At 38.3% G+C, this 13,387-nt stretch overlaps 1 protein-coding gene across 3 annotated transcripts in view; it reads right to left on the bottom strand.

Annotated features, from left to right (window-relative positions):
* The window catches only part of runx2b (RUNX family transcription factor 2b), a 51,495-nt gene that overhangs the window by 27,240 nt on the left and 10,868 nt on the right, over positions 1 to 13,387 (bottom strand). The window contains exons 1-3 of one of the 3 annotated variants that reach the window (XM_084090335.1): positions 5,736 to 6,607; positions 3,968 to 4,124; positions 1,103 to 1,207 (exon numbers count right to left, since the gene is read on the bottom strand). In XM_084090335.1, coding sequence (XP_083946461.1) covers positions 1,103 to 1,207; positions 3,968 to 4,124; positions 5,736 to 6,014 — 541 coding nt within the window. In that variant the 5' untranslated portion in view covers positions 6,015 to 6,607. Of the gene's footprint in view, positions 1 to 1,102; positions 1,208 to 3,967; positions 4,125 to 5,735; positions 6,608 to 13,387 lie in introns of those variants that run through there. The other 2 variants (XM_084090336.1, XM_084090337.1) reach the window with 2 other exon arrangements.

Raw genomic sequence — 13,387 nt, forward strand, 5'->3', positions numbered from 1 at the left:
ATAAACAACTTGTCAGAATGGACTCATTTTTTCAGTGGACTCATTTTTAAATATTTTCATGGTTTCAATAACCTTACAAACGTTTCTTTGTTTTCTAAAAGTACTCATCACAGTATTGGCTCTCGACTCGACACAGTAATGGCTCTCGACACAGGGTGACACTTGATTTTAAGGGGATATTTAAGGTACACTGTACTTACTACATGTACTACATAGAGTACACTACTTACTAAACACAAACTATATGTACTTACTATAGAGTTATGGTTAGGCTTAGGGTTTGGTTTTGGGTTAGTTGCTTGTAATTATGCATAATTTACTGTTATTAATAGTAAGTAACGTGTAATGCCACCTTAAAATAAAGTGTTACCGGACACAATAATCTGCAGTTCAGTAAGTCAGACTAACGATTCAATGAGGAAGTGAGTTGTCTGACTGATTCAATCCAATGACTCCAGTGTTTGATTAAAAATGATTCACCAATTGGCTCAACTGATTCATTGCAAAAGAACCAAATCTAGTGATTCGTTCATGAATTGGAGTGCACATGCTACGTGAAGTTTTTCCTCTCTCGTCACATTCAAGATGTTTCACAACTTTGCAAAAGCATTCAATTATTCCACTGAATATCCCATTTCTCTCAGAAATTATAGTATATATATATCCAATGAATTCAGCATTAGTCATGGAAGGGTTTGTGGTACTTATTTTTAAACATAAAACTGAAAAAAATCCTAACTATATTTGTATGTTAAACAGAAAATATGAAAAAGTACCACAATCCCTTCCATGACTAATGCTGACTTCACTGGATATATGTACTGAATACGTATTTCCCAATAGTAATAGCAATCCTGAAACCGAGTCTCCAGTCTGTTCAAAGCAAAATTAAAGCCATCAATCTGTCTGCCCTGAGAGAATTTCTTCGGCAATGATTTCACGACAAACCGATTGAGGCAGAAATCAGAAAATAAATAAATCATGCACGAATGACCGCAAGCCTTTGATGAGGTGCGATTGCGGCCCAACAGAGAGGTGGACGTGATGACAGGCCTCGTGGATGTGGTTAGTCACAGCCGTATGTAATATAAGGTGTACTCACTCCTGGGCTCCCGCGGTCCGTCCACCGTGACCTTAATGGCTCTGTGGTAAGTGGCCACTTGCGGTGGGTTTGTGAATACTGTAATCGTCAGGGTGAAGCTCTTCCCTGTGCAAACACAGAAACATTGAAGGGCTTTACTCAGTGTCAAAGCAAGACTGAGCTCCTTGAGTTTATAATCCGCGGATATTTAAAGATTTGAGCAATAATGACGTCAGCATCATTTTTGTACTACTTTTTGGCGCTCTCAGAACATGAACAGGACAGTGGGCTGCTGGGAAATTGTGCGACGCTAAACTGTGGCATCGGCAATCTAGACAGCTCACTTCCCTAAACACTGTTTCCAGACAATTTGTGCTCTCTGGTGGTTTAATACGGGGGAACAAGGGATTAACATGACGCTCCAATGGTTCCTACTCATGAATGCCCCTGGTTTGCTGGGGAGACGGGAAGTAGTGGGTGGAATACTTTGGCAACGATGGGAAACAGCTGGCAAGACGCGTGGAATCTCAGCAGCACAGATCTGCTGACAGTGAATTCATAAGACTTGTGATCATAAAATAGAATTAAATACGACCAAATGGCTCTCATAATGTAAAAATTATTTGAAGACAATATGTCATCGTGCCCTGGAATCTAATAAATCAAAAATAAAATAAAACAAATCTCCAAGTGTCAAAAATCATAAAGCTTTAAGAATCAAGGAACCAAAAGATTTATATTTAATCTTTTTTAGAAAGTTTTAAAGTGAATTTTAGTGAAGTGTGTAATTCTTCACTTTCCCCCATGCAGAGACAGCAATAAATAAGTTTATTTGCAGGTTAGTCTGTCTAAATATAGAACTTCAATTTGACTAAACCAATGGTGTAAGTTTGGGGGCGTGGCTATCTGTTTTTCCATTTATTTCTCCCATATGGATTTCAAAAATAGTCTTCGCTAACGCCTTTTAAGCCAAGAAAGAAGCCAGCCAGTTATGAGGTGAATCATAATATTGCAAACTTTGATTATGAAGCAAAACTATATTTGAAAAAATAAAAAGGTTGTTAAACTTAACGGCTTTAATGAATGAAAAAACTACAAAAGCATTGTGAACAGCATAATCAAATAAAAAACGATAGAAAAATATAAAACTACTCATTTAAAAATTTTGATTATTATATTTGAAGTTTAATGCACAGTTTGCATTTACGTATATGCAGTATGCAGACTCAAGAATAAATTACGTCATTCATAGTGCTTCATGGGAGTGGGCGGAGCTAAAGAACTCTTTTGGCGAGTTTTGCTTGTGGCGACTCTCTGATTGGTGGAATTTTCTGTACAGCATCATGGCTAATGTAGTTTTTCACTATGATTGTAAAAAAAAAACACAAAAAAAACTTAAATAAGGCAGGCTGACGGCTTCAACAGAAACAAATACTACTGATTAACAACCTCATAGCTCACGGTAATGCTAATAAACGGTAACGCACGGTAAGGTTAATAAATTATCGTTATTTCCCAATGGAGAAAATGATAGGCTTTTTTAAGAATCATTATTTTTACAATTTCATTCAGTGATTCTAAAAGCACAGAATTGAATGCTTTACCCTTAAAAAAAATAATCGGAGCAATAGGCAAAATTCTCCAACACACAAAAAACCGCTACACAGGCACCTAAGTTGACGTCGATGGCATGAGAAACCTTAGTGCAGAACGCACACAGACCTGTAATTTAATGAGTGCATTCTTACCGCCAATGTGGTGATGTGGTTTCACAACGGTGTTGGCTCGTAACTGATAGCTCAGTGCACAGACTGACTATAATTATTCTAAGAATGTCATGTGTCCCTGTTTGACCGCGTGCCTCTGTTACCAAATCTCCCTGGAGGATTTCTCCACATGACATTGTGCAAGTGTAGATAAACACAGAATGATTAAGCTTAATAGAAAAACGCATGGTGTGATAATATAATCTGTAATATGGCAAGCCTGTGTAAACTTGTATAAAGTGCATTGTTTGGACAAGCTTGAAATTAAGTTTCTCATGATGTTCAGAACCTTATGATGTAAAAGTTATTGTATAATACTTTCAATTAATTTTGTAGCTAAATATAAATTGGTCCTACGTATCAAATTGTGCATTTTAACTAATCTTTAAATGTATCTCCTGCTTGATACTCATAAAAGTACTTTTAGAGTGCAGACCTTTTTTTGCATTATTTTACAGGTCTTAGCTAGCTAGGAGAACGTGGTGAGTGCTTTGACTGCATTTTAATTGAAAAAAATGAAATGAAAAAATGGGCCAAATAGTGAAGGAAAGCCTCAACAAGTGTCCGATATCCACGTGAGCACCTTTAATACGGTTTAAAAGGATGATTTGTTTACCATACATGATTCAAGCACTTTCATGTTTGGTTATTTCATGATTTGATAGCTACCAATATTCTACAGACCCCCAAAAGGGACATGGTGAAGAAAGAAATATACAGTATGTGATGGCAGGAAAAATGATTTGGCAATGCTTTTGCATTCCCTGGCAAATGTTTTGTGTTCCCCTGAGAAACTTTGCGTTCGCTCGCAAAATGTTTCTGTTCACTCGCAAAGAACCCAAAACTTTCTTGGGGGAACACAAACATTTTGCGAGAGTCTTATTATTTTTCCATCTTTTATTTTTTTCCATCACCATGTCCCCCTCAGGGGCTCCGTAATACATGAAAGCGGTAATAATAAAAAAGGTGTGGCCAAACTTTTGAGTGACAGTTAAGCTCATTTTTGATTTTCTGCACAAATGCAGAAAATACACTCACAATGTAAACCTACATGATAAGGGATTTTAATCATTTCAACAATCAGAAAACCATCTGAACATTTCTCAAAAAGTGGACTGACCTCTTCCGCTTCGGCCCACAAAGCGCAGGTCGTTGAAGCGGGCCACCTGGTTTTTCATAACTCCTGAGGCATTCCTGAGCTCAGCTGAATAATTCTCATCATTCCCAGCCATCACTGTGACCACCGTCCCATCAGCCACCTCTCCCAGGGCCACCACCTGCGGACAGAGCCATGATGCAACAGTTCAGACAGTGTATGTGCGCAGATGCAAGATGTTCTGTTCAGCAGCTTCTTCAGAAAGCTCCTGTGATTCTGATTATTATTTAACAGCAGGATTGCATGCAAACAATTGAACATATGTGCGTTTTTATGCAGATTTAAGATGAAAAGAAAATAATCATTATTGTTTAAAAAAATTTATGAATTCAAGTTTTAAAGGGATAGTTCACACAAAAACGAAAATTCACAATCATGTTGTTCTAAACCTGTAGGAGTTTCTTTTTGTCTGTTGAACACAAAAGAAGATCATTTAAAGAATGTTGGTAACCATACAGTTTTTGGTCCCTATTTACTTCCATAGTATTTTCTTCCTTCTTTGGAAGTCAATGGGTGCCGTCAACTGTTTGGCTACCAACATTCTTCTAAATATCTTCTTGTGTGTTCAACAGAAGAGAGAAACTCACAGGTTTAGAACAACATGAGGGTGAGTAAGTAATGACAGTATTTTCATTTTTGGGTGAACTATCCCTTTAACTTTTAATGCATTTGGCTTTTAATGCATGATTGAAGCTGTCTAAAAAGCAGCTGGCATAAAATAATAAATATGATTTATTAAATAATAATGTCTATGTTGTGCTTGTGTGACAATCTATCATTATCGTTAATAAACATTTAAAAATGTAGTTTACATCAGACGGCATTTATTAGCTCAGTGAGTACATGAATCAGCATATTGCACCTAAAGCGATATATTTGCATATGATCTTGGAATTCTATTTCATCATTACTAATCTAGCTATTAATCTGGCAATTCCCTAATAGCTAACCACACCTGCACAGGCCTGACTATAAACACGAGCCAAGAGGAATGATTCTGCCACAGGCCAGAATTACACATCAAACAGTGAATAATGCCAGAGCAATGTCATTATTTCTTATTAAATGAAGCTTTGTTCCAGTAACGTCTATTTTGTTATTAAGGGGGAAAATTGCTGTTCACACACTCTTACTAGAGTATAAATAGTACAAAGGCATGATTCAGACTACTGACACAGTAACTATCTGTGACAAATTGACAAAATAGACACATTCAGCAAAACGGACTGAAATTAATACAATTATATGAAGCATTTTTTTGTATAAATTTAAGCTGATGGGTCATTAGGGACAGCAAAGAAATAATTATTATAAATATTAACAATAAAAATAAAAATATGCAAGTAATCTCGATCTCTAGCACAGGCTACACTTAAAATCTAAAAGGCACTTCTTAAAATATTTTGGTATATTATGAATTAGGCCTATTAATAATGCTGTTTAAATACGTTTTATTAAATTAAGACATCATATTACTGTAATTATGTTCTTATTTCTCAGTGCAGTCAGAAGTGTTAAAACTGCATAGAAAATTTGACATGCACAAGCTTCAATTTTCACTTGACAAAGTTATGCAGACCTAAAAACTAACACAACAATCGTCCAAACACTTTACATTACATCCAGTGTCCATGTTACACAGTTATAACATGTCACCCTAATAAATTACTATTTACGCAGTCATAAACAGTAACGCATTTTCCAAGATGCATATTTAAAAACAAGTTCTTACCTTAAACGCAACCGGTAGGGTTTTATTACACCTCCAATGAGAAGGCAAGACCGAGCAGAGAAAGTTTGGACTGTCGGTCCGGACCAGTTCAGCGGGGTGGTCGGCGATGATCTCGGCCATGGAGCGGTTCTCTTGCGCGCGGAGTCTCGGCACCACCGCGCTGTCCTGGTGCTGCTGCTGCTGCTGCTGCTGTCCTGCGCTCGGGTTCACATCATTCATCTTCACCGACACCGGCGGACTGAACCTCCGGCCGACGCTGGGATCTACGGGAATGCGCATCACAACAGTCGAAATTAGCCGAAAACGAACGTATGTCCTCTGGTTGCGTGTGAGGAGCGCCGTCAGTCCCTCTCCGTGCGCTCAGCGCTGCAGTCTGATGAGTTTGGGAAGTGCTGCGGGTTACACACACACTCAACCAGACTTCAATTGGCGCTTTGCGCTCAGTCGTCATTAACTACGTTTCCTGTATTAAAAGGCGCTTAATTCGCCGCCACAAGGTGAATGTGCACGGTTTGGTCAGGTCTCTGAAAAAGTTTTAAGATTGTATGAATCTTATCACAGCAGATTAGACAAATTGTCTAAAAAACTAATCAGAAAACGTGTTAGAGCGCGCTGGCACGCAATTGCTTTCAGTGCGTATAAAGACGTAGGTAGTACAGTAGGCAACAGACAGTCGGATTTCATTGCATATTAACAATATCTGTTAGATAATAATAAATATAAGGCGATGTTTTGTCTCTGGTGTGTAGGATCAGTGAAGTTCTCTCTAATAGCGCTCCCTGGAGAGCGCAGGATCAAATTAAGCTTTAAGGATGAAAAGAGCTCAGGAGGCGAAATGTTTGTTGCTTCCAATGTGGTTGGTCTTTGAAGACAGGGATTTCTCTTTTTTGTGGTTCATATAGTTCCAGCATCATGCAATCATTAAAGTGATGCCAATCAAACACGTGATGTCCCGATCACATCATAAAATTTCAACTGAAGTCAACTCAACTGTACACCGATCATGTAGATCTTTAGTCTATAACTCTGCCTGTGAGAGTTTAAAACTGCATTGCAATTATCATTTATATCTGAATGGAAATTGTGGGTCCTGAATAGATTCAATTACTGCATTGTGAAAATATCATATCATTTTTGTGTTTTCCTTGAAACCAGTCGCAGAAAGGACATTATTAAATTAGGCTAGGTCCTTTTTCTATATGCAAAATGGCAATGGAATTTGCATGCATAAATTAATTAAACCACACGTGGTGATTACAAGAAGAACTTCACAATATGGACTTATATTGATGTGTATGTTGTGTTTTTTTAGACACTGAAAAAAGGGCAATTGGACATTTTTAAATTATGGTTAGAATTCAGAAAGTACTGATTTTCCCCATAAGCATCTGCTGTCACGTGTCTTAATAAAGTGAACATTTCTACATAAAGTCGATTATTGTACAGGCACATAATTTAATGTCTTGACATTTTCACTATTATAGACCAGGAAAAACACATTGACCTTTTGTGACAACATGCCCCAATAACTATGTTTTGCATTAATATTCGAGCAAAATTGAACAGTAATACAATTCATTTAACAGTAAAAATGAACATAAAATATTTAATTATTGTTTTGGCTGACAAATACTATAATATTAACATTTAAAAATACATGTGACATCTATTATTAAAAGAAACGCCCTCCGATCCAAAAAAGGAGTTTAATAAAATAAAAAGTTACACTTTATTTTAAGGTGTCCTTGGTGTAATTATACATTTAAGTACTGAGTAATATTAATTAACTACATGTACTTACAAGTTAGGATTATGTTTGGTTTAGGGTTAGTTGCATGTAATTATGCATAATTTATAATTACAATAAAAACTACATGTAACATACTGTAAAAGTGTTACCAAAGAAAATGAAGTGGAGTTACCTGAAAGCTTCTCATATCTTTTTCTAAGAAAGTGTGACTCGCAGAGCAACATGCTGGGATAATTTGAGTGAGCCATTATGACATAATAGTTTCACAATCATATTATTTCCACACGCATTGCAACCCCATGAAGCACAGACTAAACAGGCTACAGTTTTAACACCCTTTGAGCAAAGCTTCTTTTGACTCTCTGAACAGAGGTTCCATAGACAGCCTTCCATGTAAAATATGTAATTTAATAACTCTAACTCTCCATCTCACAGTGATACTGTAGATGGCAATCTCTCCCTCTGACTCAGGCTCACGGATTGTGATTAACTCAAGTCATAAGTGTTGCAATATGTTTCACACATTTAAAAATTCATTGGAATAATAGGTCCATAATTTTGATGGGAACACAGACACAGCCAATAAACAAAATAGCATATAAACAAAGCGTCTAATTAATCTTGGCAGAAATGTGCGAGAGAAATCAATCTGGCTCAATCAGTGACAGCAGTCAATCAACATTTTCCCAAATGTTTGTCTTGGTACCTCCTTCAGCTTTAATATTTAACCTAATATTTCAGTAGTAGGGAAAAGCATATGCCTTAAACATGTTCCAGAAGAGCAGAGAAGAAAAAATGCGAAAGAACATGAAGAACAAGCAAGACATTTACAATATAGTATCCTCCAGCTAACACTGAGACCTTCAGATATTGCCATTCTGTCATGAAAAAACAACAACAAACCAACCGAAAGCAACTGCGAAACTATCAAAATAAAAAAAGTGATGATCTGCTGATTGCTTGTTCAGGAATACAGATTCATAACCACAGCTAGAAAACAGGCTAAAGTAGCTTAGTAATGCTCACATACACTTGCAGGGTGGCATGAGTGGGGGTGGCGATGGTTTCGTGGGTACGTTGCGAGTCTCTTGTATGTGGGAGGGATAGAAAAAGCTTCAGGAAGCACTGACATGCATCTGGCACGTCGTTAAGAGAGAGAGAAAAATAGTTTGAGTTATACAAGTTGCGATTGAATTACACCGCCTCTCCGTTTGCCCCGAGCACCGAAAATGTGTTCAAGATTGGCCAACGTTATTAAAGATCAATTTTCAATAAAAAACAACAACAGGTAAATCAAAGTAGATACTATTGAATTCACAAAGACCCTTTCTATTATTCCAACAGCTTGCCTGGTTTTTGCTCAAGTCTCAATCACTGATTTGTTTGGGAAATAAAATCAATGTTGATGAAAAATGATTTATGTTAATAATGCCTCACAGATGGATGCCAGCATTCGAGATTCGTGGCTATCAATAAAACAATGATGCAAATAAAACTTAATAAGAGGAATAAAGCAACTGTCGACATGTCCAAACAGAGAGGCGTGTTGAATCATATACACAACGAGATATCAAAGAGCATTTATCACATCTGAATCCACTTTGCCGGTACAGTATGGCCGCCATCTGCCAGCAATATCAGCGTTGAGCGAAGGCACGTGATTGGAGTGGCTCGCTGTGCCTCGAGAGCTCTGCCCACTTCTTTTCGGGGCGTCTCGTTTGATCTCCTAATGAGCCAAGCGGAGCCCACACAGCTGGCTATGATGTGCTACAAAGATGAGGGGTTAAAAAGGCATCCACCGAGCAAGAGCCCGGGATTACTGCGCGCTACTCTGAGCTGTTTGTCACCAGACACTCGTGCTGGATTGGAACCAGCTCAAACGCTGATGATGTGATAAGCCGAACGTAACCGAACCCTTATCTGCTGATGCCGTGATACGCCGAGCTGACAGCGTAATCCAGCGCGGGTCGCTCATCAGAAACGGCTGAAAGAGGCCGGTTTCAACGCAACCAGACAAGTAGTCATGCAAAAAAATCCACCAGCAACACTCCCCCCCCCCACCCACAAATTATAAGTGATGACACGGGACAAAGAAACCATTGTTGACTGCTAATGTAAACACGAAGAGACACTGAGCTCCAGGGCTTTAATGATATCCAAATGACTCAAATTCAGATTCATACAGCCCTGGGATTATGTAACGTGCTACATGAGTGTTTTTCTCCGCTTCTTTCTCGTCCTGCATTCTTTCGACGGTTGAGAGGAAAAGTACAGCCACTTAAGTCCCTGGATCAGGGCTCCATTTCACAGTGGTGCATTTTTTGAGACACTTAATTATGGCTTTATGTGGGGAGCAATTTGATGGGGCTACGGAGGCTTCCAATTTTAAATAGTTACTTTCCATCCTTGGCACGCTTCACGAGAACATACGCGCGCGCAGAGCGGGATGGCGATGAGTCGTAGGCCTACGCAGAATTCGTGGCCTTACCTCATCAGGAAGACCTTCTCAACATCCTTTCAACCCCCAGATTTAATCTGAGCCTTTAATTGTCGTTTTGTCATTGACTGGTCAGTGACATCATCAGTGCAGACGAGATCTTCAGTACTTTGAGTAGCCAGTGAGGCACAAGAACTGGCTCCGAGAGCAAATTGGACCGTGCTATGGTCGCAAATGTCAGGAACACGGTGGTTTTTTGGGATGTGCGCTGTGTTCGTTATGGAAAGTGGTGTGGGGGGGGGGGGGAGCTGTGGTGGTGGTGGTGATGGAGAAGTGGGGGCTGGTTTTGGTGGCAGGCTACAAAGACAATTTCCTTTTTGCTCTCATTGGCATGACTGTCTGCCGCCTCTAGCCTTCATGGAGGTCCTTAATTGAGATCACTTGTACATAAAAATAGGAACAGAAAAGGAACTTTTGCGGCTTGTGAGGGGGAAAAGGGGAATAAAAAGGCTGGTAATATGTGACAAAGGCTCCCACTAAAATACCCGTAACACTAAAGTTAAGTATAAGAGATTGAAGGCTGTTGCCATGGCGACAGCTCAGAGATTTTTTTTAATACTCCCTGACTTCAAGTAAGCGTGCGACTAGATCCCCGCATCAGTGAATTGTGTGTTGAGAAACATGTCACACTGATATTCCGACGAGGCCTACCTTATAACTGCAATTTGACGGCAGGTTAACATACATTCTCTTTAAATATTGAAAAAAAAATATATATATTTACTGAGCTTGAGATGTATGTTTACCTGCTGCTTGCAAACGTCTTCTCATGACCAGGTAATCATAGCAACAGTAGGCTGTTTGATCATTTTCTGTCACAAACGTATCATAAATGTAATACAAAACATACATTAAAGATTTATAAAAATAAAAACTTGTGATTCTTTTTGCAGGTTACATATTTACATCATGAAAACTCTGAATTCTCATATGACCTAGTACTTCCAGAGAGATCCTGAAGTGTGCGTACGATGGACGCTTTACTATCCCATGAGGCCACGGGAGAGGATTTATGAATGGTAGTGACGCACCTGACGCTGGTAGGTCACATGACAGTGACATGGCGAATGTAGTACGTCCGGATTACATTTATACTACACACACTCATACTATACAACATACTTTTTTAGCTGTCGTGAAGTAGTTACTTATTCAAAGTGATTATCTACTGAAGAGAGTATGCGATTTCGGACACAGCCCAAGTCTTTGTCACTTTATGACTCATTGAGTCACTCAAACAATTCGTTTAATACACAGATTTATTCAGGAACAAAACTAGTGACCGAATCCGAACTAGTGATCATTGAATTATTCAATCAACTAATTCATTAAACGCCATTACTGTGTTGCTCGGGACGCACAACAGTTAATTATGCTGTGGCTTTGTTTCTAACTATTTGGTGCAGTACAACAGCAATATATATACATAAGTCACTTTTGAACATTCTGGTGACTACACTACATGTCAACTGACTCTCATTAGAGTATTAGTAGACCGTCTGCTTAATATCTGCTAATTCTTTATTCTGATGGTCCCCCAAAAGACATTCTACTGACTTTGCAACTACATGTCAACTTATTCTAACCCTACCAGTCTACTAATACTCTACTAAAACTCTAATAAGAGTTAGTAGACATTCAGGTGCAACGTTACTTGTAGTCAACAGAATGTGTTAAAGGGACCATCAAAATAAAGTGAGACCAATAAAGGTAATGTGTAAGATAAAATAATAAAATAAAGTAACTTGTATAAGTTACTCAATATTGATTTCTTGTTTAGTGAACTTCTGTATTAAAGCAACATTGCTTAATTTCCTTATATTCCCTATAGTGAAAAATACCAAAATGTTTTTGAAATACATTTATTTTATGCTAAGTATACTCCAAATACATTTATATCTATGTACTTAATATATATATATATATACACCCTACAATTGTACTTTTTGGGTCAGATTTACTAAACAGGGCAAATTAGCGTGACAGCTCAATTCTAAAACAGCACAGATGGGAGTGGAAAGTTCTGTTCGTGATCTACTGACATTAAAGAACACAGACGCAGCCGGATCACTTCCATAATGACCAACCAAGAGCAGCGCAAACTGGAGTCTAGTTTAAGACATGCTTTTTTTGGGTGGCAAATAATGGCGCAAATATCAGTAAATTGACTAGCATTTAAAGACTGATATTATACAGTCATCATACTATCCTGATTCCTTACTAATAGTGATATTAAAAAAAACACACCTTAGGCTTAATGTTAAGAAATGTGCATTGTGCAATAAAGAATTACTCTAAATAAGTTAAACTAACTAAACTTAAGTGCCACAATACTTTACATTTTTGAGCACTATATATTGTTTTTATCATAATTAAAAACCCAACCTAAGTTTGTGTGTGTGTAATACTTGCTTGAAAAGTGTATACCTTTCCAATGGTATTTGATTTGATATTTTTGTCCAAACACTTTTGGTGGGAACTACATATTATTTTGTATATAAAACAAAACATTCAGCCCACAAAAAGGGTCTTCCTTTTACATTCATAGGTTAGGTTGCATTTCCAACTGGTATCTGCTGTGTAATTGAGCGAGTGTGGATTAGTGATTTATTCGTCAGAGTCAGAGGAATAATCAAGGGATCAGTCTAAAGCAGACCCTCACACGAGGCACTCCTGGACGAGGGTCGGGTATCACTTCTGTACAAGAGCGTGCTTATTTTGGACCGGATTAACCTTCAGAATTCCACCTCACACTTTCGCCTTCCGCTGTGGATTGCACGGGTCTACTTCCTCTCTGAAACGGCTTGGTTAGTTGAAAAATATTTATAGTTATTACGCCGTTCTCATGTATCCACAGTCAGTTAGTTCTATTTTGTGTGCAAGGTAAAACTAATAGGAGATTTATGTGGGGGGATTTCACCTCATCCAGCGGTAGATTGAGGATGATTTATTGGCTGTATAATATGAACTACTGATGGATTGAGTAACCAAAGGACAACCCAAACAGGCAGGTATCCAGAAAGCAACTCGCAAGGGAGCTATCACCTATCACCTCGCTGCTGTACAGCTCCGGCTTTATTTCCCTGTTTGGATGCAGGAGGGCTTGTGCTCAGGTGTTTAAAAAAGAAAAAAGTCTGGGTGAAAGGGAAAAAAGGGAAAGTTGGGATATTAACGCAGCTGCAAAGAGTTGAATGTAAACCTTAGGAAGGGGGTAAAATATAACCTGGCCATATGTGCACAGCAGTGGATTAAATGAATTATTCCAGGACGTCAAAAATCTGTGGAACCAGGTGATTTGCTTGGCTACCAGTCTGATATTTCTTTTGCATAAAAATAAGGCTGCCATTGTTTGCTCGAAATCGAATCATTCTCATGGGGTGCAAACCTGTCCAGCTCTCTATTCTT

The sequence above is a fragment of the Abramis brama genome (genome assembly GCF_963993115.1).
Source record: "Abramis brama genome assembly, chromosome: 18".
In the NCBI taxonomy this organism is placed as follows: domain Eukaryota; kingdom Metazoa; phylum Chordata; class Actinopteri; order Cypriniformes; family Leuciscidae; genus Abramis; species Abramis brama.